The sequence below is a fragment of the Mobula hypostoma genome, chromosome 3, assembly GCF_963921235.1.
Source record: "Mobula hypostoma chromosome 3, sMobHyp1.1, whole genome shotgun sequence".
Classification (NCBI taxonomy): domain Eukaryota; kingdom Metazoa; phylum Chordata; class Chondrichthyes; order Myliobatiformes; family Myliobatidae; genus Mobula; species Mobula hypostoma.
Window position 1 is genome coordinate 27,745,962 of NC_086099.1, and position 27,805 is coordinate 27,773,766.

The 27,805-nt window shown below is 42.1% G+C and overlaps 1 protein-coding gene across 1 annotated transcript in view; it reads left to right on the forward strand.

Moving 5' to 3' along the window:
* pdzd2 (PDZ domain containing 2) overlaps nt 1-27,805 on the forward strand; it is a 493,753-nt gene that overhangs the window by 118,436 nt on the left and 347,512 nt on the right. Inside the window, exon 3 of the mRNA XM_063042802.1 lies at nt 8,765-9,566. Within this exon, the coding sequence (XP_062898872.1) occupies nt 9,079-9,566 (488 nt within the window). The 5' untranslated portion in view covers nt 8,765-9,078. The remainder of the gene's footprint in view (nt 1-8,764; nt 9,567-27,805) is intronic.

Here is a 27,805-nt window from a genome sequence, read left to right on the forward strand (position 1 = left end):
TCTCGTGCCGCTCTTGCACTCTCTCTTGCTCTCGTGGTCTCCCTTGCGCTCGCTGTCTCTCACGCTCGCTCTCTTGCTTGCTCGCTCTCAAAAAAATTGATTTCCGGGACATTCTATATAATTTGCGGGCATCAGGGAGCCACTATTAATATGTGGGAGACTCCCAGAACTTCCAGGAGAGGTGGGATGTCTGCTACTGATAGCGTTGTGGAACTATATTCACAGAAAAGAAATGTGGAAGGAAACAATCAAGGAAAAGCTGGTAGTAATATTAGCCATTTTACTGTTGATGTAATAGATTTCTGTTTAGATTGTAATGATAACATTTTGCATGCGAATTGAAGTGTCTGTATTTGTTCCTGATCTCATTATTTCCTTCTGTGACACCATCTTTGTCTCATTTATCTTGTCTTCACATTTGTCTTTAATGAAGTTCTTCATTGTCACCACTGGGAATCCCCATTGAGAAATTCCACCTTCGCTGATATTGGGACTGGTGGTCATGCAAAACTGCCTGGTGCTTCAGGACAGACTGTTGGAGCACATGGTGGTGGAACAGGGGAGCTACTTCAAAGGCAGTAATGCATTTACAAAACCCGTATTATAATTAAACTAAGCTGTACTTAATAGAACAATTGGAGATTTTCCTTTCCTATTCTGTCTCCCCTGAGGAATCACTTAAACATGTTTGAAAATCTTTATCTTATGATGGTCTTAGCTCTGCAACCCAAGCCCCTCTACCATACTTTTACAATTGCCAGTGCCACTTTGAAATCTATACTCCTTTTTTCAATCTCCTGGCAACCTTGAGCACATCTTGCATCCTACAAAGAGCACAGATGTCCAACTACTGTCTATATTGCAACTTTCCTATTTATCTTCATCAATATATTCTATAATATCATGACCTGCTGTAAACATAATATTCCACTTGAGGCCAGACCAGTGTTTTATGAAAGTTCGGCATTACTCCCCCAATATTATACTTTATTCTTCTCATGATAAAGCCTAGAAATAGCATGTTATGTTTACTGCTATCTCAACTGCTTTCTGGCGTTTTCAATAATTTACATGTTTGCGTAATCCGGGTCCCTCAGCTTCTGCACCTCTTTATTCTGTCTTATCTCATTCTTTCTACCAAATACATTGCCTCACGTGTTTCTGTATTAAATTTCAACTGTTGTTCCACCAGCCTATTCATAACCTGCTGCAATCTAACACCATCTATCCTCATTCATTTTGGAATAGTAACAAGTTTTGTGACTTCTGCAAATTTGGAAATTGTCCAGGTCATCAATAGAAATGAAGTTCAAGTTTAATTGCCATTCAACCGCACACAAATACAGCCAAATGAAACAGCGTTTCTCAGGAGCCAAGGTGGAAAACGCAGTACATAAAGTCACACTCAGTACAAAGCGCACATAGAACATAGCATTTAAGATAGCATCAAAGCATATAGTCACAAAAAAAAACAATATAGCCCAAATCCTTGTAGGTAATGGCCTGTAGATTGATGGTGTGTGGGATGTTGTCCTGGATCCATGTTCCTGCAAGAACCAGCACATAGCTGTACTCATCACCTGCTAGTGCAGCCACAGGTGACCGCAATCCAGCTTGTGTTCAAGATAGCGGACACGAGAGGGCAGTACTGAGATGAGCCAGTCCCCAACCCACCTGTTAGGGGCCCGCCTTGGGGAGGAGACCTCGAAGGCTGTGTGGCGTGCCTTCTTATCTGGCATCTTCTCCACAGGGTGGCTACAACAGGTGACCCCACAGCATGAGGGCCTGGTTCGCACAGGAGCCGAGGCCACACAGCTGCCACCCCTCCCCCTCCCCACCATCAGTTTCACCAACGAACCAGTGAACTGGACTTGCAGTATTCTACATTACCAATGTCCAACAGGGTCTTGCAATCACATTTGTTTTCACTATTTGCCCGGTCGTGCACTGCCTTTGACCCTTTCTCTTTGGGTGGCTGTAGCTGGTAGCAATATGGTACAAAATAAGTCTAGCTCCACTGCAATCAATCAGTTTGCTGATGGGGTAGGCCTGTATCTTGATGTTCTTCATATCCAGCAGTATCTTGCAATCGTAAAAAAGATGTTAACAAGCGAACAATTAAACCTTTGTTTGGACTCAGAGAGGTCGCTGCAAATGACCAATTTGCCATCTCAATTGAAGAATGAAGCACTGTAACACGGACCCGTGGGGAATGCCAGTATCCTTCCACCTCCCCTGCCTGTTACTTACCCAATTTTGTGTTCATACTATCAGTGACCCTTCTGGACTATGCACTTCATATGTTTCCTGATAAGTGGCACTTTATCAGAAACCATCTTGCAAACAAGGTACATCATGTAGATTGCATTACCATGTCAAAATATCCTATCTCTCATCAGCAAAACTTGCCCTTAACAAATCTCTGCTGACTTGCCTTAAGTAATTCATTTTCCTGCAGATGACCATTAAACCTATTCTGGACCACTGTTTCTTTCTTCTTTTTTCAATATTTTTATTATAACCACTGTTTTGAAATGTCTTTTCATCATGGAGATTAAACTAGCTGGCCTATAATTGTTTTGCTCACCTTTCCTCTCATTTTGCAACAAGGAATCTGAACACTTGCGATTCTCCAGTCCTCCAGCGCCACCCTACATCCAGTGTGCATTGGTAAATTGCTGACGCAGTTTATCATATTATCATCTAAGTGATAAGATCATGTAGATAATGAACAGCAGACCCAGCACCAATCCCTGCACACACCACAGTCACAGGCCTGTAGTCAGGGAGACAACCATCTATTACTGTATGATCATTTACAACTCTGTTACTATTGGCGCGTTTTCCTAACACTTTTGGATTCACATTTACACACTTTTAATGCAGATCTGTTAAGCAAATAATGTCTGAGAACACGAAACTGCCTTTAATGCGGAACCAGACTCTCTTTAGCTACTTAATTTAATGGAATTCTGCAGTCTGAAGAAAGTATTGGGGCTGAGTTCCAAAGGCTTACAAGCACTGACAAAATCCAGCCATTGTTAAACAGTGAATCCTAGTTGTAGATTCTCCCATATGATGAAACACCCTCTCTACATCCACCCTGTCAAGATTGCTCAGGATTGTATATGTTCGAAGAAGTACCCTTTCACTCTCCAACCTGTCCTCATAAGACAGCCAGCCAGGTATTAGTTTGTTAAACCTCAAATGACATTTATATCCTTCCTTAACTTATGTCCCAATATTGTTCTCAGCACTCCTTAATGTGGCCTTGTCAATGCTACTCTGTGACTGATGACTCTTAAAGAAGTCTACTTTCTGTGTGTCTGCCTCCGACCTGTATACTGAGGACTACAGTTTTCATATTCTAGCTCTGGCTGTTCCTTCCAGCCTATTGTTCTCAGTTCAAATTCATTGCAGACCCTTGTTTAGTTCCCCACGGAATCCCACTACTTTTCTCTTCCAGCTTTAACAATGTTAAAGGTATTATTATTCTTCTTTTTCGCAGCTTGGGGTGCATCGGGTGGCATTTTGGCCATTTCTGTAGCATTTGACTATTTATCTTTCCAAAGCCAAGTTGCTAGCTCAGCGCTCAGCCCAGCAGGGGTGGAAAGCGTGCAAGGAGCCGGCTGGATTCAAACTCCGGATCATTTGCCTCGAAGTCCGGCGATGATGCCGCTACACCAGTGGCTAACTTAATGAAAGATGTACCGTTCCGAGCAATTCTGAACCTTTATTTCCCTGAGCCAAATTTTGTCATGATACCTGTTAAGGCAAGAGCCGTGTATCCAGATGGTGCTATGGCCAGGATGCTCCTCCATCATTGGTACTGGTTCATTATTGCCACATGTACAGCTCATCTAGGAGATAATATCATTGCACAGTGGATTGAACTAGAATAAGGTAAAGCAATAATAATGCAGAATAAAGTGTAAAAGCTACTGAGAAAGTGCACTGTAGGTAAACGATAAAGTGAAAGATCATAACGAGACGGACTGTGAGGCCAAGAATCCATCCTCTCTTGGGAGAGGTCCATTAAAGAGTTTGATAACAGAGGGATAGAAATTGTCCTTAAGCTGGTGGTACGTGCTTTCAGGCTTTTATCTTTTGCCCAATAAGAGATGAGAAGATTGTTCAATTGATTATACTAAAGTTGCAGTGGTCTTCAACTTATGTATATATACATGTTTTGCTTAACGTTGAGTCAGATAGCAAATAGACAGAGAACCCCATGCAGGTTGGGTGGGGTCATGAATAATGCTATTCCAGCTGCAATTCTTTACTTCAGTGGTTCTAAGTGAAGTTTATGTCAGAGGGTCATCAAAAAATGAAACAGACATTTTAGTGAGAAGATAAAAGAGTAAGAGGAGTCTTCACTGTGGAAGGCACTAGCAGTATGGTGGAATTTCCAGGTGTCAGGGGTCATGAAGTGTGTCACGTTGCCATAACTAGAGAGAAGGTTCTTGGGGAACAGAAAGATCTGAAGGTAGATAAGTTACCTGTACCAGACGGTGTGCATCCCAGGGTTCTGAACGAGGTGGCGGAAGAGATTGTGGAGGCGTTAATAATGATTTTTAAAGAATCACTAGATTCTGGAATGGTTGCAGAATACTGGAAAATTGCAAATTTCACGCCAGTCTTCAGGAAGGGAAATAGGCAGAAGAAAGGGAACTGTAGGCCAGTTGGTCTGATCTGTTGAATGGTGAAAGGCCTTGATAGAGTGAATATGGAGAGGATGCTTCCTATGGTGGGAAAGTCTAAAACCTGGGAATACAGCCTCAGAATTGAGGGTGTCCTTATAGAACAGAGATGAGGAGGTATTTCTTTGTCCAGAGAGTGGTGAGTCTAGGGAATTTGTTGCCACAGGCAGCTGTAGAGGCTGAGTCTTTATGTATATTTAAGGCAGAAGTTGATAGAGTCTTGATTGGTCAGGGCATGAAGGGATATGGGGAAAAGGCAGGAAATTGGGACCAAGAGGAAAATTGAATCCACCATGATGAAATGGCGGAGCAGGCTCGATGGGCCAAATGGCCTAATTCTGCTCCTATATCTTATGGTCTAAGGTCCTGGGGCCAAACATGATCATCATCTTCACACAATGGAAGTCATGTTAAATTAGCTGCAAGCTGCTAATTAGAAAACAAAATGTTATATATATATAGAAAAGTATCAAAAGAGATAAATAAACAATACAGTATATTGAAAGCAAAAGTAGTGAGTAATGATGTTAAGGTGCATCTGTACAGGAAAACATGAGAAATTGTACAAAAGGAGAGAGTATAGCTTTTTGAAAAGCTAGTGATACAATCAAAATAAGATTAAAATGAAAATTGTAACCAAGTATGTCAGTCACAGAAAGGAAAGAATTGTCACACAGAAGGATTGAGATCCAACTTCTGCTGCCCTCTAGCGATTGGGAGACCAATCTAGATTTCAGCTGTAGACACGAGGATGTAGTTACTGAATTTTGAACAGCGAACAAGATACTGGAGGACCTCAATGAGTCAGGCAGCATCTGTGGGAGATTAATGTGCCTCTGACATTTCAGGTCGAACCCTTCAATTGTTCTTATTCTGCCTAGACCTTGTTGAATGCTCATCAAGCTGCAATGGTCACTGTAATGCAGTGGTCACTGTCATGAAACAAATCACATGTATTAATAAGTTCAAAGTAAATTTATTATCAAAGCAATGAGGATGATACAAGCCTGAGATTTATTTCCTTGCGGGCATGCTCAATAAATTCATAATAGAATAGTAACCATAATAGGATCAATGAAAGACTGTACCAACAAGTTCTGTAGGTATCAGTATCAATGTGAGGACTGGGCGATAGAACTTTTCAAACTTTGCTTTAAGATATATTGGAATAGTTAAAAAGATTAAAGCTCAAAGATTGGATTAGGTCACAGAGGAGCTATTAAAATGTCAAGGCTGCATATGGAAAGAGAGGCCTCATACTCTAGGAATCAGTCTACAATTGCAGAGGTCAGGATTAATAGAGGTTTGCCGGACCTATGCACATTTTATGTGCAGAAAGTTCTGGGAAATACCTACAAATCCATTTTGTGAAAGTCTCACCGAAATGGTACAAAATATGGCTTGTGCACTCCAGCAGTGAGAAGTGGAAATTGGGTTACATTAACGGAAGCACATGCTGTGATTTTATGGAGTCAGATTCAGTGCCCCTTTTTATTTAAAACACCTGTACCCTGAAGACAGAAGCACAATAAAGTCTAACTTAGTTTCGTATTTAATACTAATAAAAACACACCACAATTAGATAATACTGAAGAATAGCACAAGAAAATGTAGAAATTGTTACCAGATTACACAGCCTCACTTAAAAAAAAATCGATTGCATAAATTGCTTTCATATGGCGTTAAGTGTTTAAGGTTTGTTTGTTTGTGTTCCCACATTAAGGCGATGGTATTTTTTTCATGGTTAACCAAATGGAAAGGATTTTCAGAACTGAATCCATCAATTGTTGCCAGACAGTGATTAAAATGAGACTTGCTGTCGGAAATGAGCAGTTTTCTCCTCACTGTCCGTTTGTACCATGGTTTCTCCTCCGCTAATTAGTCAGCTGTATGTTGTCAGCATTTTTCCTGTAATGAAATGCAAACCAATTCATTCTCAAACTAAATCACTGCAATACAATATTACTTCCACAGTCGTATCCTAAAGATTCATAATAATTCACATGTCCTTCATTATAAACTGTACTGTTGGTGATCCACATAAAAATACAATTTTGAAGTGTTAGTTAGATCTTGATGCTCATTTTTCTGACTCTGGACAGAAATGAAGCCAAGGCAGACACATTTTTTTCATAGAGATGATAACTTGTTGCATGTGATACAGGGATATAATGCAATCCAACTTTTGAGGTCTGCACACAGGATGTATGTCTTTTGCATTCTTGAACTAGTTACAATGAAATGAAATAATATAAAATACTTTTTCTATCCTTTTGGCCTTACTAAATGCATTCCCTAAATGTTCTGCAGGTAATGGATGTTTCTACATTCACAGGACTGTTTGGTATAGATAGCCCTGTGAATTCTTTTAAAATATAATAGTCCAAATTACCTTGGATATTTGAGCTGCTGTGGTTATACCTATAGTATCAGATCTCTTGAACAATGCATATTAAAAGAAACTAAATAGTAACTGATTTATACCTTTATTTTACAATTCCATATCTTACTGTGACTTTACTAACACTCAACCATTAACCCTCGCAAAAAATACTGAGATGTCATATCTCTCTCCAGTTAAAATTATTGGCACTTAACCATAGTTAAATATGTTTCCATAGGCTAACGATAGTTGAAGTAATTTACTGACTGCGGTATATTTATTTTATAGTACATTCATCATTTTTTCAGAGTTACAACATGGAAACAGGGCTGTCGACCCATCTCATCTGTCCTGAACGATTATTCTGCCTAGTCCCATCGACCTGCACTTGGACCACAGCTCTCTATACCCCTCCCATCCACGTAGTTATCCAAACTTCTCTTGAGTGTTGCACTCAAACTCACATTTGCCGCTGTGTATCATCTTGATACTTCCATGTTACAATGCTGCATGAGCCTTAGTTATTGTGCTGGAAATGCCTGTTGCACTATCTTGTCTGCTCCTTGTCACTGGCTGAGTTCAGCTGAATAGTACATCTCATGCTAGTTTACAGTATATTCATAACATTTTACCCCTTATCCATATCTTATCAGCATGTCCAAGCTTAGCATTTTGATGTACCTGTCAAAGTGTTGATGTAAATTCCTTTTATCTCAGCTTTTTGTCTCAACTATCTCAAAGTGGCTGATTATGTTCCCTGTCTATTTGCTGACTTACCTAATGTTGAACACAGCATTTCTACATACACAAGATGACATTCACTGCGAGCTCGGTGTAATCAATTGAAGTCTGTGTAAACTGTGGTTAATTTCAACAACATGTCACATCAGATAGATACAACCCATGTACTGTAAGCTGCCATTCTAACTGATGGTGGTCTTTGTTGCCACAAGAATATCCTGGTGATTTCAAGTCTTGAACCTGTCCTGTAACATCAATATAAGGCTGGGGGCATTGTGATATCATTACAGGTACAATAGAATTAGGATAAAGACTTGCCTATTATCAATGCTCCCTATCAATTCTGTACTCAGGATACGGCTCTCTTCATCTCTCTCTCTCTCTCCCCCACTCTCTCTCCCTCATCCTTCCCCCTCCCCATCCCCCTCCCCATCCCCTCTGCCTCTCCTCCCTTTCCCCTCTCTACCCCTCTCCGCCTCCCCTCCCCCTCCCCCTCTCTCCCTCTTTCCCCAACTACCCCCTCCAGCCTCTCTCCCTCTCTCCCTCCTCGCCCTCTCCCCCTCTCCCCTTCCCTTCTCTCCCCACTCTCTTCCCCCCTCGCTTCCCCCTCCCCCTTTCTCCCCCTCCTACACACTCCTACACCCTCTTTCTACTTTCTCTCACCCCTTCTTTCTACACTCCCTCTCCCCTTCCCTCACCCCACCTCTCTCTCTCCCCCTCCTTCACCCCCCACCCTTTCTCCGCCTCTTCCCTCTCCGCCCCCCCGTTTTGTGCTCCCTAACACCATGAATTACTCTGTTGTATGAGGAAAATTGACTGCATTCAAATAATGTTGACACATTTTACTTGAATATAATTGAAACTTCCATCAAATAATTCTTTAACTGACTTATTGTGGTTTGAGCTGATACTTGAATTGTGTTTTTCTCTTTTTTTTAAGATGCAAGCACAAGTAAAACTTCTTCTGTGGCATTTCAAGTCGCCCTCTGCCATTGTCAGTGACATGGTTTTCAGTTCCTGGTTGTGAGCTGCTTCTCCCCACGTATTCTCCAGCTTACCATTGTGTTCATTTTGTCGAAGATTCTTTCCCAACACCATTTCTTGCTGTTCTTCAATGCCATATGAGCCTAAGCTGTGTTCAGTTCCCAAATGAGAACAACCACAGTTCCCTGAAGATTGATAACCTGACGAATATCAATATGTTTTCCCGTGGCTAGGATTTTGGATAATGTGGGGATACTGGCTGGCCCCACAATGCCAATAACTTCAGAAAGTGCCAAGCTCTATCTCCCTCTCCTAGAACACTGGCTGGACATCAGACTGAAGGAAGAACAAGAAACACCTGGACTTCAACTGTGCCAGTCAGCTATTCAGATGCTTTGTGAATACATTCACCTCAGTTTTGGAGTGGAAGCAAGTGTCAGACAACCAGATCAAAAGGAAAGAGACAATTTTGAAATTTGTGTCGCTTACTTGATCAGAACAGAAGGAGACAAAAATGATCTTGGAGTGCGTTTTGGGAATATCCCAATCTATTGGGATTCTCCGAGTGACTGCAACAGCAAAAAGAGTAGGAAGAAAAAGAAAAATAGCAAAGGGCCCGTGTTGGATGTGGGATACATCTGGGTTACAGAAGTGGAAAAGCACAGTCCTGCTGCAAGATGCGAGAAGATTAAAATTCGAGACGAAGTGTTAATGCTGAATGGACAGTTGATGGTTGGTGTTGATGTGGCAGGTGCCAGGTAAGAACTTGTTTAAGAGAAGTTTGGATAGGTACATCAATAGTAGGGATATGGAGGGCGATGGGCCTGGTGAGGTCGTTGGGAGTAGGTAGTTTAAATGGTTTTTGGCATGGACTAGATGGGCCAAAGGGCCTGTTTCTGAACTGTACTTCTCTATGACTCTAAGAACTGGTGTAACTAACAATACAGTTCAAACATTTCCCATTCCATATCTTAATTACACAATGGTTGAATATTAGGATAATATATTTTTAAGGTTTAATATGTCTAAGTAAAAACAAAAAAACAAACTGAAGAACCAAGTGACGGGAAGTTAATTTATCTGATTTTATATGTAGGGTTCCCTTAGTTTTAATGGCATGAACTAAAATGGAGCTAATAGTTCAACTGTTAAAATTTTCTGAAAGTAATTTACACTTAAGTTCTGGTGTACAGTTTGAATCTGAGGTGTTGACAATGGATTGTTCTCACATTCTTGGTGTTTGTGAGGGAGACTTGTGTTTCAATTATGAAGGAAAGCATGTGTGAAAGTACTGTTTTGCATTTAATGAGAAATGGAATTGGAATATATCCCAATGTTCAATTTGCTCACTCTGTACAATGTTAAAACTTGCTATTTGCTCAACATCCGCCACATTTCATTCATGATGTGCGGAATTATATCATCATTTTCTCATTTGCAATACTGAGTACATAGTCAAAGTACATTCCATATCATCTGTTTTATTGGATCCTTTCATTTGCAATCAAACAAATCTACAATCTTGAATACTGTTTCAGAGAAGAAAACGTCTTGGCGTATTTAGAACGTAGATCAAAAACAGACTATGCTTTAAACACTCACAGGTCAGACAATATCCACGGGAAGAGAAACAAGGGTTAAAATCTCAGGTCAGAAACCTGCCGTAAATTCTGCGAGACACAAACAAGAGAAAATCTGCAGATGCAGGAAATTGAGGCAACACACACAGAATACTGGAGGAACTCAGCAGGCCAGGCACTATCTATGGAAAAGAGTCAACAGTCAAAGTTTCGGGCCGAGACCCTTCAGCAGGACTCAAAATAAATGCTACGAGACGTGCCAAGTGTTTTCAGTATTTTCGGTTATTTCAGGGCTCCAGCATTTATGTTTTATTTTAATATTCGTCTTTTGTTTGGAATGTGAAACTTGCTATTAATCTGGAGTAGTTGAAACAGAAAGTATGCATAGATTTACCTGGTGGCCAGATCTATAAAGTTCAAAGTAAATTTTATTAGCAAAGTACATGTATGTCACCATATACAACCCTGAGATTCATTTTCCTGTGGGCATACTCAGCAAATCTATACAATGGTAACTGTAACAGGATCAATGAAAGATTAGCCAGTCGACAACAAACTGTGCAAATGCAAATATAAATAGACAGCAATAAGTAAGAAGAACATGAAAAACAAGATAAAGAGTCCTTAAAGTGAGATCACTGGTTGTGGAAGTATCTCAATGGATGGGCAAGTGAGTGTAGTTATACCGTTTTGTTCAGGAGCCTGATGGTTGAGGGGTGGTTACTGTTCCTGAACCTGGTGCTGTGAGACCTGAGGCTCTTATACCTTCTGCCTGATGGCAACAACAAGAAAAGAGCATGGCCTGGGTGGTGAGGAATCTGAGGATAGGTGCTGCTTTCCTACGACAGCGTTTCATCTAGATGTACTCAATGGTTGGGATGCCTTTACCTGTGATGTACTAGGCTAAATCCATTACCTTTTGTTAGATTTTCCTTTCAAAGGCATTGGTGTTCCCATGCCAGGCTGTGATGCAGCCAGTCGATACATGAGAATGAATACTCAGAGCAAATCTGTCACTATAGTTAGTTAAAGTAAGGCGGGTAATGCTATTATGGAAGTCTGAATGTGCTACAGACCCTACCGTTTACTTCCCCATGTCCAGCATGTTTGATGCAGTGATATTGATCCAGAGGTTCTTTGGAGGTCAAGAATGAGGAGTAAATCTTGTAATTATAGCCTTTTTATTTGGTGTTCGCAACAATAAAAATTGACATTAACCACCTCACTGTACTGTACGGGAGAGAGAAAATGAAGGAGAACGAGGAAAAGAAAGAAACCTCTGAAGCTGTAGTTGTCTTATACCAAAATGTTGCTCACTAGAGAGATAAATCATATTGCAGTGATGAGAGGTCACCTGTGAAATAGTCAGCTTCAGTGACATGACACAGGCTGCAGAGAAACTTCTAGAAAAATACAGAAACAACTGTACTACAATTACTGAAAATTACTGAAAAACTATACACCTGTAGGTGATTATTTAAAATTATAAGCAAGCATAGGAAAATTAAAATACATGAACAGTAACAATTTTACACTAACTCCACAAATGTTTATGTCTATCTAAATATCCTGCTGAGATACCTATCATGTAATACTGCACATGTAGTAGACCTTAGTGATTATTTAAAAGCTTCTATCTGAAGAAAAACATTAACTCTGAACTGAGGAACATTTCAGGCTGCACGAAATAAAAGGTACCACTCTCAGGGTTAAATGACGTGAGATGATTTTTTTTCTGACTGGTGACAATTTCCCTCACAGCTACAAAGTTAAATCTCGCGACATAAAGGACAGCAGCATTTTGATTCCAGGTGAGTTCAATGCCTTCTGTGCTCGCTTTGATCACCAGAACAGGAAGGATCCATTGCGCACTGGTATGTCTCCCGATGATCCTTTGGTCACAGCATCTGATGATGATGTGTGGGCTGCCTTCAAGAGAGTGAATCCAAGGAAAGCATCTAGTCTGGACAGAATACCTGGCTGAGTGCTGAAGACCTGTGTCTGGTGTATTCACGGATATTTTAACCTCTCGCTCCGGCACTGTGCGGCACTCACCTGCTTCAAGCAGGCTTCAGTCATACCAGTGCCTAACAAGAGCGTGGTAACCTGTCCAAATTAACTATCGCCCAGTGGTACTTACACCTACAGTGATGAAGTGTTTTGAGAGGCTGCTGTTTGAAGCATATCAGCTCATGTCTGAGCGGTGACTTAAATCCGCTCCAATTCGCAGACCAAAGCAACAAGTCTACAGCAGAAGTCATCTTGTTGGTTCTTCACACAACCCTGGATCATCTGAACAGCAAAGATGAATAGATAAGGATGCATTTTATTGATTACAGCTCGGCAATTAACAGCATCGTTTCCTCAAAGCCAATCAATAAACTCCAAGACATAGGCCTCGATACTCCTTTGTACAATTGGGTCCTGGATTTCCTCACTTGCAGACCCCAGTCAGTTCAGATTGGCAAAAACATTTTCTCCACAATCTCTATCAGCACAGGAACACTGCGAGGATGTGTATTTATCCCCCTGCTCTGTTCACTTTACACCTGTGACTGTGTGGCTAAGTACAGCTCCAACACCATATACAAGTTTGCTGATGACATCACTGTTGTGGGCCGTATCAAAGGTGATGATGAATCAGCATACAGGAGGGAGAGTGGAAATTTGGTTGAGGGTGTAATAACAGCAACCTCTTACTCAATGTCAGTAAGACCAGGGAACTGATTGTATACTTCAGGAGAGGGAAACCAGAGGTCCATGAGCCAGTAACCATCAGAATATCAGAGGTGGAAAGGGTCATTAACTTTAAATTCCTTGGTGTCACCATCTTAGAGGACCTGTCCTGAATCCTTCATATAAATATAATTGCGAAGAAAGCATGACAGCACCTCTACTTCCTCAGGAGTCTATGAAGGCTCAGAGAAGTGTGTTGACTGGCTGCATTATGGCCTGGTATGGGCACACCAATGCCTTTGAGCGGAAAAGAGTAGTGGATTCAGCCCAGTACATTATGAGTAAAGCTCTCTGAACCATTGAGCACATCTACATGAAATGTTGCCATAGAAAAGCAGCATCCAGCATCAAAGATCCTCACCACCCAGGCCATGCTCTTTTCCTTCTGCTTTTCCTGGAGGTAGAAGGTACAGGTGCCTCAGGACTCACACCACCAGGTTCAAGAGCACTTACTACCCCCCAACCATCAGGCTCTTGAACAAAAAGGGATAACCACACTCATTTAAGGACTCTCATCTTGTTATTTCATCCTTGTTATTTATTTATTATCTGAATTTGCACAGTTTGTTTACAGTTTACAGTTGCTGATGTTTACGGTTTGCAAATCATGTTTACGGTTACTGTTCTATACATTTGCTAAGTATGCACACAGGAAAAGAATCTCCGGGTTGTATGTAGGGACATATGTGTACTCTGATAATAAGTTTTACTTTGAGCTTTGAGCCTTTCTTGTAACAGTTTTTCATTAGCCTTGTGTTGGGGCGCGGCCAAGTGGTTAGGGCGTTGGTCTAGTGATCTGAGCAAGGCACTTAACCACACATTGCTCTGCAATGACACCAGTGCCAAGCTGCATCGACCCTAGTGCCCTTCCCTTGCACTACATTGGTGTCGTGGAGAGGGGAGACTTGCAGCATGGGCAACTGCTGGTCTTCCATACAACCTTGCTCAGGCCTGCACCCTGGAAGCCTTCCAAGGCACAAATCCATGGTCTCACGAGACTAACGGATGCCTATTATTTCATGAGCCTAAAGAGTTTTTTCCCCCTCTGAGACAGTCCCACAGAATCAGTAATGATTTGCTCCCACCACGTCTATGGTTTCTGAGGAGGCAGACGTGGTTATTAGAGATCTAGTCTTCCAGTGAAGCATTGTGTTTCCAGCATGTTCCTTTCATCAGTTTTGGTCTTGGCTCCTTTTTGCTGTCTATGGAGGGACCTGAGTTTCAGAATGCAACCCTGGACACACCATTTTCATTACAGACACTCATGGGGCAGGGAATCTTGTGAGATGGTTTTGGTACGGGTTTATTAATGTCACATGTACCATGATACAATGAAAAGCTTGTCTTGCACACTGTTCGTACAGATCAAATCATGCTAGAATAAGGTAAAAGAATAACAATGCAGAATAACTTGTAAAAGCTACTGAAGAAATGCAATACGGGCAAATGGTAAAGTACAAGATCATAGCAAGGTCGATTATGCGATGGAATCCATTTTATTGTACCAAAGGTCCGTTCAGAGTCTGATATCAGTGGGACAGAAGTTGTCCTTGAGCCTGGTGGAATGTGCACTCAGGCTTTAGTATCATCTTCCCTGCGGGAGAGGGGAGAAGAGCGAATATCTGGGGTGGATGGGGGTTTGATTCTGCCAGCTGCTTTACTGAGGTAAGAAGTATAGACAAAGTCCATAGAGGGGAGGCTGGTTTCTGTGATTTGCTCAGCTGTGTCCATAACTTTCTTGCAGTCAGATGCAGAGCACTTGCTGAACCAAGCCGTTATGCATCCTGTAGGAATGATGATGTTACATGCTGCATTTTTTTCCCCGAAAAGACTTTTTGAGAACATTCCACAAAACCTTTCCTCTGTCCTGTGGTGATCATGTACTGTTTCAGAGCTTGGAACAGAGAGGCTGCCCATCAGAGCTGATGTAATTCGAGCCTTGATGCTGGGGATGTTAGCTTGGTAGAAGATGCAGACATTAGTCTGGTTATCCTCCAGTGAATCGGGAGCATTTTACAAAGACAGTGTTCAGTTACCTCATCAGTGCTTCGAGATGCTTACTGTATGCAAGCAATGTGTCTGAAGCTTGCGAGAGTGGGGCTTTCTCTGCACCTTGTGAGTTATATGTTTTTTTAATCTCAACAGTCCAGGGAGCTTATAAATAAGAATCGGAAAGCTGTACACACACAATTCCTTTGGCCACGCCAGATAAACTCCACGCAGAAAACAGATGTTTATGATCTTTCAGTTGTCATTTCATTGAGACCAGACTTAAGGGAAGAGCTATTATAGTTAAAATATGTTTTTATTTTAAAATTTTAAACTCAGGTCCTTGCTGCTTCTGCGTTTGCTGCAGATTGCCAACATTTATTAGAGTGGCAGAAGCTACTGTCAGTGGCCACTTTGTTGGGTATCTCTTGTACCTAATATTGGCCATTGAGTGGACACTGGTGGTTTTCTGTTGCTGCAGGACATCCACGTCAAGGTTGGATGTGTTGTTGTTCAGAGGTGAGCTTCACCACACCACTGTTGTGACGTAAGTGATTTATGTTACTGTCACCTTCCTGTCTGCTTCAACCAGTCTGACCTTTCTCCCCTGACCTCATTTTCTGTAAACTCTAGAGACTGTTGTGTGTAATAATCCCTGGGGATCAGCAATTTCTGAGATACTCAAACCACCCTGTTTGGCATCAACTATCATTCCACAGTCAAAGTCACTTAGATCATATTTCTTCCCCATTCTGATGGTTCGCCTGAACAACAGCTGAACGTCTTGACCATGTTTTTTATGCATTGAGTTGCTGCCACAAGATTGGCTGATTAGATATTTGCATGGGCGGCAGGGTAGCATGGCAGTTAGTGCAATGCTTTACAGTAGAGGTGACGTGTGTTCAATTCCCCCCGCTGCCTGAAATGAGTTTGTATGTTCTACCCGTGACTGCATGGATTTCTTCCGGGTGCTCCCATTTCCTCCCACAAACTAAAGACATACCAGTTGGTAGGTTAATTGGTCATTGTAAAATGACCTGTGATTAGGCGAGGATTAAATCGGGGGGTTGCTAGGCAGCGTGGCTTGAAGTGCCAGAAGGGTCTATTCCTCAATAAATAAATATTAATGAGCAAGTTTACAGCTGTACCTAATAAAGTGGCTACAGAGAATATATTCACTAATGTGCCACATCCTCAAGTCTCCATCTCCCACACCACACCATGCGAGTTATTTTAAGGACCAGCTTTATTTGTCACCATGTACATTGAAACATACAGTGAATGCTCCTTCTGCAGTGTGCATTTGGCAAAACGGTTTGGGGTTTTGCAATGGTCCTTGTGTAAGTTCATCTTGCACAGCTGAGTTGGATCTCTATTCTGTACGGGTTGTCTGTTAAGAAGATAAAAAGAAAGATTAGTTTTATTGATCACACGTACATCAAAACATACGGCGAAATGTGTCATTTTGGCGTCAATGACCAACGTAGTCTGAGGATTGTGCTGGGGCCGGCTCGCAAGTGTCCACATGCTTCCAGCACCAACGTGGCATGCCCACAGCTGGCCTACTCTAAATGTATGTCTTTGGAATGTGGGAAGAAACTGGAGAAAACACATGTGGTCACAGGGAGAACATAGGAACTCCTCACAGCCTGCTCACACTGTGCACTAACCGTAGTACTACCGCGCCACCCAATCTGAGACGAATGTCAGCTGCTACTGGCAGATCATCCCAGTGAAAGATGCACTTTCGTCTTCCTGTAGCACAGTTGTCTTCAAAGACGGAACCCTCCATCATGGAAGAGCATAGACTGGTAAATTCCAAGAAGCAGGAATATGTGGTGAAGGACACAATAAAGTTTGGTACAGCTTCTGTAAAAGTTCTAGTGTACCATCTGAGAGAAAGAGAGAATTTGTAATTGTATGAGATCCTCAGAACATCACAACATACTTCGCAGTCAACCAGTACTGTACCTTCCTCTTTATTTTTCAATTCTCTCTTAAAATGTTTCTTAAAAGTCTACCCTTTATCTTTTCTGCAACTCAAATTTTGGTAATGCTTTCAAAGTCAAAGTATGTATATGAGGGGTGACTGATAAGTTCATGGCCCAAGGTAGAAGGAGTCAATTTTAGAAAACTTAGCACATTTATTTTTCAACATAGTCCCCTCCTACATGTGCACATTTAGTCCAGTGGTTGTGGAGCATACAGATCCCTTCTTTGTAGAAGTGGTCCACAGCAGGGGTGATTGATAAGTCCATGGCCTACGGTAGAAGGCAATGAGTTATACAGCTCTCGTTACATGCACGTGCAGTTCTACTCTGAGTGAAAATGCAGAAAGTTTGAAGTTAATAACTCACACATCAAAGTTGCTGGTGAACGCAGCAGGCCAGGCAGCATCTCTAGGAAGAGGTACAGTTGACATTTCAGGCCGAAACCCCTCGTCAAGACTAACTGAAGGAAGAGTTAGTAAGAAATTTGAAAGTGGGATGGGGAGGGGGAGATCCAAAATGATAGGAGAAGACAGGAGGGGGAGGGATGGAGCCAAGAGCTGGACAGGTGATTGGCAAAGGGGATATGAGAGGATCATGGGACAGGAGGCCCGGGAAGAAAGACAAGGGGGGGGGGAACCCAGAGGATGGGCAAGAGTATAGTCAGAGGGACAGAGGGAGAAAAAGGAGAGTGAGAGAAAGAATGTGTGTATAAAAATAAATAACAGATGGGGTACGAGGGGGAGGTGGAGCATTAGCGGAAGTTAGAGAAGTCGATGTTCATGCCATCAGGTTGGAGGCTACCCAGACGGAATATAAGGTGTTGTTCCTCCAACCTGAGTGTGGCTTCATCTTTACAGTAGAGGAGGCCGTGGATAGACATGTCAGAATGGGAATGGGATGTGGAATTAAAATGGGTGGCCACTGGGAGATCCTGCTTTCTCTGGCGGACAGAGCGTAGGTGTTCAGTAAAGCAGTCTCCCAGTCTGCGTTGGGTCTCGCCAATATATAGAAGGCCACATCGGGAGCACCGGACGCAGTATATCACCCCAGCCGACTCACAGGTGAAGTGTCGCCTCACCTGGAAGGACTGTCTGGGGCCCTGAATGGTGGCAAAGGAGGAAGTGTAAGGGCATGTTTAGCACTTGTTCTGCTTACAAGGATAAGTGCCAGGAGGGAGATCAGTGGGGAAGGATGGCGGGGGGGACGAATGGACGAGGGAGTTGCGTAGGGAGCGATCCCTGCGGAAAGCGGGGGGGGGGGGAGGGAAAGATGTGCTTAGTGGTGGGATCCCGTTGGAGGTGGCGGAAGTTACGGAGAATAATATGTTGGACCCGGAGGCTGGTGGGGTGGTAGGTGAGGACCAGGGGAACCCTATTCCTAGTGGGGTGGCGGGAGGATGGAGTGAGAGCAGATGTACGTGAAATGGGGGAGATGCGTTTGACAGCAGAGTTGATAGTGGAGGAAGGGAATCCCCTTTCTTTAAAAAAGGAGGACATCTCCCTCATCCTGGAATGAAAAGCCTCATCCTGAGAGCAGATGTGGCGGAGATGGAGGAATTGCGAGAAGGGGATGGCATTTTTGCAAGAGACAGGGTGAGAAGAGGAATAGTCCAGATAGCTGTGAGAGTCAGTAGGCTTATAGTAGACATCAGTGGATAAGCTGTCTCCAGAGACAGAGACCGAAAGATCTAGAAAGGGGAGGGAGGTGTCGGAAATGGACCAGGTAAACTTGAGGGCAGGGTGAAAGTTGGAGGCAAAGTTAATAAAGTCAACGAGCTCAGCATGCGTGCAGGAAGCAGTGCCAATGCAGTCGTCGATGTAGTGAAGGAAAAGTGGGGGACAGATACCAGAATAGGCACGGAACATAGATCGTTCCACAAAGCCAACAAAAAGGCAGGCATAGCTGGGACCCATACGGCTGCCCATAGCTACACCTTTAGTTTGGAGGAAGTGGGAGGAGCCAAAGGAGAAATTATTAAGAGTAAGGACTAATTCCAGTAGACGGAGCAGAGTGGTGGTAGAGGGGAACTGATTAGGTCTGGAATTAGTCGGACCTCCTGTCCCGTGATCCTCTCATATCCCCTTTGCCAATCACCTGTCCAGCTCTTGGCTCCATCCCTCCCCCTCCTGTCTTCTCCTATCATTTTGGATCTCCCCCTCCCCCTCCCACTTTCAAATCTCGTACTAACTCTTCCTTCAGTTAGTCCTGACGAAGGGTCTCGGCCCGAAACGTCGACTGTACGTCTTCCTAGAGATGCTGCCTGGCCTGCTGCGTTCACCAGCAACTTTGATGTGTGTTGCTTGAATTTCCAGCATCTGCAGAATTCCTGTTGTTTAAGTTAATAACTCATCTCCTTTTACCTTAGGCCACAAACTTATCAATCACTCTTGCTGTGGACCACTTCTGGAGGTCCAAGGCAGCGACTTCTACAAAGAAGGGATCCGTATGCTCCACGGCTGCTGGACTAAGTGTGTAAATGTAGGAAAAATAAATGTGAAAGTTTTTCTAAAACTGACTCTGTCTACCCTAGGCCACGAACTTATCAATCACCCCTCGTGTGTCAGCTTATACCACCTTGAGATTCATTTTCCTGTAGGCATTTATAGGAAAGTAAAGAAATACAATAAAATAGACAAAAAAAAATCTGTACATAGACAAGGACAGACAAGCAACCAATGTTCAAAAGAAGGCAATCTGTGCAAGAAAATAGCTACTGAGAACATGTTGTAAAGGGGTCTTGAAAGTGAGTCTGTTGGTTGTAGATGCATCCTGAGACAATTTTCTCAGTTAAAAGTGCTATATACATGTAAATTATTGTTGTATACTCAAGGAAATGAAATACCTAATTAATGCACAACAAGATGCAGTATTCTTAACAATGCCAACCCCATTTAAGCCTAAATGCAATTAAAATATCACACCATTTAATAATTTTTTGTGATACTGAAAGTGGCAAGTTTGTTAGTCACAACATTAAGGAAAAAAAAGTCCAACTGTTCTTTGAATCACAGGGATAAAAAGATGGGGTTTCAGTTTTCTGTTTTTTTTAAGAAAATAACTCACTACATTCTCTCGTGATCATAACGTCAAGGATAAAGTAACATTTATTTGGTGAGACTTGTTGCTGTTAAACTTCCCAATCTCAGCCTCTCCATCGCAGCAGTGTGTTAGTTTCTGCTGAGACCTGTAATGCTGCAAAAGTCTTTGGCTGCTTCTTTGCCTTTAACCGTATGGTTTTCTGGTGTACGTGCTTTAATTTGACCCTGGGATGTTGTTGGTTTTCCTGTTGGTGGTAGGAGGTACTTACAGTAAATTACGGAGACTAGAGTCTGTTTGAGGACTGTGTGTTTATTTTTGGAGATACAGCACAGGACAGGCCCTTCTGGCCCTTTGAACCACACTGACCAGCAGCCCCCTCCCAATTTAATCCCAGCCTAATCACAGGACTAATTAACCTACCAACCAGTAGGTCTTTGGACTGTGGGAGGAAACCAGAGCACCCGGAGGAAACCCCAGGTGAAAGTACAGATTCCTTACAGGCAATGGCGGGAATTATAACCATCGTCGCCTTACTGTAAAGTGTTGTGCTAACCACTACACTACCATGCCGCACAGAACATAGAACGGAACAGCACATGAACAGGTGTATCACCGATGACCAGGATGCCAATCCAAACTGATTCCATTTTCCTTTATATGGTCTCTGTATCTCCTCTCCCTTCCTATTCATGTGCCTTTCTAGATGTTGCATAAATGTCACTATTGTGTAGAATTCCTATTCAATGAGGTTGAAATGAAAATCCATACCACTATCTCTAACATTGTACGTTGGCCATCAGCTCAACTCCTGGATTATAACTGAGCCGGTGATGTGTGAATAAACCAGGTTATGTGCTTGAGAGACTGAGTTCAAAACATTACTGGAGATTAAAAGCAAAACAGTTCATAGACGGTTATCTGTGGATTGTTCTCTTGTTTACTTCATAATTTGGGAAAACATGCCTGGCCCAAAGAGATTATAGGTTAGATTTGTAAATGCCCTGGCAACACACACGAAATGCTGGAGGATCTCAGCAAGTCAGGCAGCATCTATGGAAAATATTTCTGTTTTTGCACTTTTTTTTAAGTCTATTCAATATACGTAATTGATTTACTTGTTTATTTATTATTATGTTTTATTTTATTTTTTTTCTCTGCTAAATTGTGCGTTACGTTGAACTGCTGCTGCTAAGTTAACAAATTTCACGTCACATTTGAAATGAAAAAACAGTTGACATTTTGGGCCACGACCCTCCTTCAGGACTGGCATTTGTGAATGCCATTTTGTTTTATTACAATGGAATTTATTTAAATTTCGAATTTATTTAAATCTTACACTCATCCCACAATGCAAGGGAGTAAAAAGTTTTGTGTTATGACTCTGTCGCAATGTACAGACATGTGAATTTATAAGTCTAATGGCTTGTAGAAAGGAGCTGTCCCATAGCCTGTTGGTCCTGGCTTTAATGCTGTGGTACCGTTTGCCAGACAGTAGCAGCTGAAACAGTTTATGGTTGGGGTGACTGGTGTCCCTGATGGTCTTCCAGGCCTCCTTTATGCGTCTGCTGCTGTAAATGTCCTCAACAAAGGGAAGTTCATATCCACAGATGCGCTGGGCTGTCCATACCACTCTGTGCGGTGCCCGGCGATCAAGGTTGGTGCAGTTCCCATACCAGGTGGTGATACAGATAGTCAGGATACTGTTAATAGTGCCACTGTAGAAGCTCTTGAGGATTTGAGGGCTCCTGAACTTCTTTAGTCGCCTGATGTGGAAAAGATGCTGTCGTGCTTGTTGTGTATGAATTGAGCACCTGCTAGATTTGAACTTGTGACTGATTTGAATCTTGCTACTTCTGTGCATTTTTGAAATAAATTATGAAACAACATTTTATTTAAATTTATAATTATTTTCAATAATCCTCATCACTCAGTTGATTGACCCAATGCCAGAGTAGGAATATTGTGAGGGTCAGAACATTGAACTTTGAGTTATTACAGTGTCGAGAAATTATCTTGGCTCGGCAGGTCATGATATAGAAATAAAATCAGTCAACCACTGAATATTAGTTCAAATATTGGTTATGGCATGGAGTGGGGTGGAGGATTTGTGTAGTGAACAGGCTGAAAAGTAGTGTTGTGCCACAGCAGTTTAGTGGTTAGCATCAGTGGTAAGATCAGGGTTCAATTCCCACAGCTGTCTGTAAGGAGTTTGTATGTTCTTCCCGTGACTGTGTGGGTTTCCTCCAGGTGCTCCAGTTTCCTCCAACAGTCCAAAGATGTATAGATTAGGATTAGTAAATTGTGGGAATGCTATGTTGGCACGGGAAGCATGGCGACACGTGCGGGTTGCCCCGATATATCCTTGTACTGTGTTGGTCATTGATGTAAATTATGCTTGTTAATGCATTTTTAATATAAATATGACAAATAAAGCTAAGCTTTAAATCTTTAATCTTTAGTTAACACATTTCAAAGTAATCAATTAAATCATTAGGTACTTCATTTAGTTTTGAGCTATGGCATTATGAATAAGGGAAACCAGCACTTATTTGCCGATAGTGGAGTAAGCAAATGGATTAATAAATCCTTTAAAGCAAAGTACCTCATACCTCATCAATTGATGTTCCAGCAGCTGTTTCTAATTTATTATGAGTTAAATCATAAGCTATTTATTATGAGCTAAATTATTGTGAGTGATGACAGGTTATTTTTGGCACTGGCTTGTGAAGAGCTGGCAGGCATCGTTTTCAACTGGACCCACTACAACCACATCAGTGGTTTGTGGGAACATAACTAGTCCAATTAATAGCCCTCATTAAGTAATCTCATAACTTGGTTAAACTTCTTTTGATAGTATTGATCTTAATGCAACAAGATTATGCATCTGATTTCTTGGCTTTCTCAACTGACAGGAATAACTTTCAGAATTTAGGGTTAAAGGTGCATGAGTACCCTTCATTGTGGAAGAAGTTATGTGTTTAAGAGATGCTGTCTCAATAGGGCAGATCTGCAGGGCACGGTGCAGATGGCACTGTGCACCCTGTACAGGTGGTACTCACCGCAGCCACCCTGTGCTTGCGCTGGAGGCAATGGATGTATAGGGTGGAGGATGGGGTTTCAACAAGAGTGTTACTTTGTCCAGATGATACTGAGCCTCTTGTTGGAACTGCACTCATCCAGGCAAGCAGAGGTATCCGACCATTCCCCTGAATTGTAATCTTCTAGATGATGGGAAGACTTTGGGGTTTCCAGAGAGGAGGATACTCAGCTTCTGACATGCTACTGTAGCCATGAAATTTATATGGCTTGACCAGTTTGTGGTCCCTGGTGCCCCAGAATATTGACAGCGAGAGAATTGGTTATATTAATTCCGTAGCTGGAATTCCTGTTCCCTGTCTTCCTACTGGGACGACAGTTCTTTTGTCTGAACCTACATACACCAGAGAATATCCTTCATTTGAATTAGTATTTGTAACCTCATTTACAATCCCACTTTTATATAAACTCCCTTCCTTTATTCACCTGTCAACACTAATTTTAGCTTCCAATGTTTAAGTTTACAAACTAGATAAATACCTACCAGTAGATGGAATGATCCTAGGAACATTAGGGTTAATGTAAGAAGATCGTTCAATGACTCTGGGCCTCCACTTGCCTCAGATGGCTGTGGAGGCCAAGAAAATGGGTATACTTATAGTGGAGGTTGATAGGTTCTTGTTTAGTCAGAGTGTCAAAGGTTATAGGGAGGTAGGAGAATAGGATTGAGAGGAATAATAAAGCAGCCACGATGGACTGGCGGAGCAGACTCAAATGGCCTTATTTTATTCCTCTTTCTTGTGATATTATGCAGGCAGACAGGTCTAGCTCCCTGGGGAAACACAGTCAATATTCATTTTTTTACTCATTCATTGAGATACAGCACAGAATAGGTCCTTCTGGTCCTTTGAGCCCCACTGCCCAGCAACTCCCAGTTTAAACCGAGCTTAATCACAGGACAATTTACAAAAGACCAATTAACCTACCAACTGGTACGTGTTTGGACTGTGGGAGGAAACCCACGCGGTCACAGGGAGAACGTACAAACTCCTTACAGGCAGCCGCGAGAATTGAACCTGGGTCACCTGCTCTGAAAAGTGGTGTGCTAACTACTACGCTACTGTGGCACTGTATAGTTGAGTTGGCCTGTCTCCATGCTGTAAGACTCTATGGCTCTGATACTGATCTAATTTGAACATTGTAATGATGCTTTTCCTCTTCATTCTAAATCTGCTATATTTAATCATATATGTACGAGGGCCACCATTTTAAATGTGCAACACTACTACTTCTGAAGCAGTGGTATTCTCATTGATCATAATCAGAATTTCAAAGATAATTCTGGTGTCTGGAAATCTACAATCAATGGAACAATCTCCAAAGTATTAAACACACATTTTATTCTACCAATAATCTCTGGATAGGTATCATATGTGGGACTTTGGCCTGTTCAAAACACTGATTCAGACTTCATTTGTAATTACTTGGCTTGCAGTGGTGGTTCAGGTGTTATTACAATAACAAATTGCATCTTTAATGTAAATTAATACCTCAAGATACTACAGATTTGCACAAATTTATTCGTGTTCCACCTATGTAGCCTAAGTAGAAAAGCTCTCCGGTCTGTCCTGTCTAAGTAATGCCATGACATTTTCCCTGACTCCCCCTTTAACCCCCCTGCTCTGTCACATCTAAAACAACGAAACCCTGGAACATTGAGCTGCCAGTCCTGTCTCTCCTGCAACCAGGTCTCACTAATGGCTACAGGCTACAATGTCATCATTCCACATGCTGATCCGAGCCCTAAGCTCAACCACCTTTCCTACAATACCCCTTACATTGAACTATGCACAACTCATAATGTTACCCCGACTATGCAAAACTCTGAAGCTCTCCCTCTTGCACCATTCCCTTAGCCACATGTTAAACTATATGATCTTCCTATTTCCGGCCTCACTAGCATGTGGTACAGGTAGCGATCCTGAAATCACAGCCCTGGAGGTCCTGACCTTTAACTTAGCACCTAATTCCCTGAACTCACTTTGCAGGACCTCGTCACGCATTCTACCCATATCATTGGTACTACCATGGACCATAACCTCTGGCTGCTCACCCTCCCACTTAAGAATGCTGTGAATGCCGAGATGTATCTGACCCTGGCACTTGGGAGGGAACGTACCATCTAGGAATCTCATTCTCATCCACAGAACCTCCTGTTTGTTCCACTAACCAACAAATCCCTTAGCACTACAGCTCCCCTCTTCTCCCCCCTTCCCTTTGAAGCCACAGTTAAACTCAGCGACAGAGACCTGACTGGGTTGGCTTTCCTTTGCTAGGTCATCCCCCAACTGCATCCAAAGTGGTCTGTGTACGTTGAGGGGAATGGCCACAAGGGTACTGTGCACTGTTTGCCCATCTCCTTTCCCCCTCCTGACATTCACCCAGTGACCTATTTCCTGCACCCTGAGTGTAACTATCTCCCTGTATGTCCTGTTGGATTAACCCGTCAGCCTCCCAAATGATCTGGAGTTCATGCATTTCCAGCTCCAATTTCTTAATGCTGTCTGAAAGAAGCTGCAAACAAGAGAAAATCTGCAGATGCTGATCATCCGAGCAACACACACAAAATGCTGGAGGAACTCAGCAGGCCAGTCAGCACTTATGGAAAAAAATACAGTCAACTGTACTTTTTTCCATAGATCCTGCCTGGCCTGCTGAGTTCCTCCAGCATTTTCTGAAAGAAGCTGCAACTCGATGCACTTCTTGCAGGTGGATTTGTCAGGGACACTGGAGGTCTACCTACCTTTTAAACTTAACTTATTTTCATTGGCTGTTGCAAGTGCCTGATTATGTGCAATCCACTGTTTCCTTGGGAACTGTGGCATGCAGAATGTCCCGAATGCCCCTGCTCACTTCTTTTGAACACGCTCTCCCACGATGCAATACAGTGTCTCCTTGGGAACTGTGGTGTGCAGACTGTCCCAGCTGCCCATGAGTGACACACATTTTTTGCATGTTACTCTAGCTAATCATAGTGTGTTAGAATAGTAAAGGGAACTGCAACGACAAGATTCCATGTGTCTGATGGGAACACAAATACACAAGAGGAACTGGATCAGGAGATGGAGCAGGATAAGACCAGAGAGGCTAAAGATTTTTAGGAAATTATGAATTATACTTGGTTCTGAGAATCCTGGTGGATCACTGAGGATGTTAAGATGGGTTAGGAGAACTTGGAATACAAAAGAGTGTGGAAAAGATTTAATTAAGGAAGACGGCTGATTGAGTCTAGAGGTGAGAAAGGCATGAGTGAAATCTTTTAGCAGTAGGTAGACTAGTATGAGGGTAGAAATGGGCAACACTGGAACAAAGTTTCAAATGCAACAGTTGAACCACATCCACTCTGGTTATGGGTTTTGTTAGAGTTAGATAATAAGAGAGTTATCAGGAGCTTACAATATATTATTTTACTAAGTTAGGGCAGTCAGGTAGGACAGTTTGAAGTGTAAGTGGGTTCCTAAATCTGAACATGGTCATCATGGGAAGATTCCCTTGTTGGGCTGCTGGGCCTTGGGCTTCATATAAAAGTAATATGAGTTATAGAAGGTGGACTAAACTATGAGGGAAATCGGTTACAAACGAGAAACTCTGCAGATGCTGGAAATCTGAGCAACACACACAAAATGCTGGAGGAACTCAGCAGGCCAGGCAGCAGCTATGGAAAAGAGTAGTTGATGTTTTGGGCTGAGACCCTTCAGCAGGATCAAGGGAAATCGGTATCCATTTTCTACATAAGTGTGAATTACTGTCATGTTTGTCATGGAATCAAATCTTATGAAATGTGAAATGTTATAAATCAACATGCCTTTTAGAGTCATTTATTTAAAAATTGTTTTTAAGTTATCTATTTTTGACCTGTCAGAGTTTTTTTAAAAAAAATTATCAGCTTTTCCCAAGTTTTGTTGTTTTTTATTTGCAATCTGACTATGATGCTATTTTTGATAAAGTTAAATACAAACAGCTGTTCAAGGAGCAACGAAATGGACTGTACTGGTAGTAATGGTTAACGCTGCTGGTTAGCAGTGTGGGAACACACATTTGGCATTCAACCCCTCCAGCCTTGTTTGCCATCCAGTTTGATCATGACTGATCAGTGTTTGACCACTTAATATAACACCCACACTAACACTACCTCATAAAATCTCTGCCATTTCTTGGAGAGCTGAGAATGGGAATTAGATCTTACATCTTTATTATTCAAATTACCTTCAGAACATGGATGGACTCCAGATGTTCAACAGCATAATTAGCGTCCACATGACATGGACGCAAGAGATTTTAACCAACTTCTTTCATCAGAATCAGGTTCAATACCACTGGCTTTTGTCATGAAATAAAATATTAAAAATTACAATAAAATATATTTTAAAAATTAAATGAAATAAGTAGAGCAATACACAGAAAAAATATTGAGTTAGTGTACATAGGTTCATTATGAATTCAGAAATCTGATGGTGATGGGGAAGAAGCTGTTTTCAAAATGTGTGAGTGAGTGTTTTCAGGGTCCTTTATCTCCTCCTTGATGGTAACAATAAGAAGAAGGCATGTCCTAACTGTTGGGGGTCC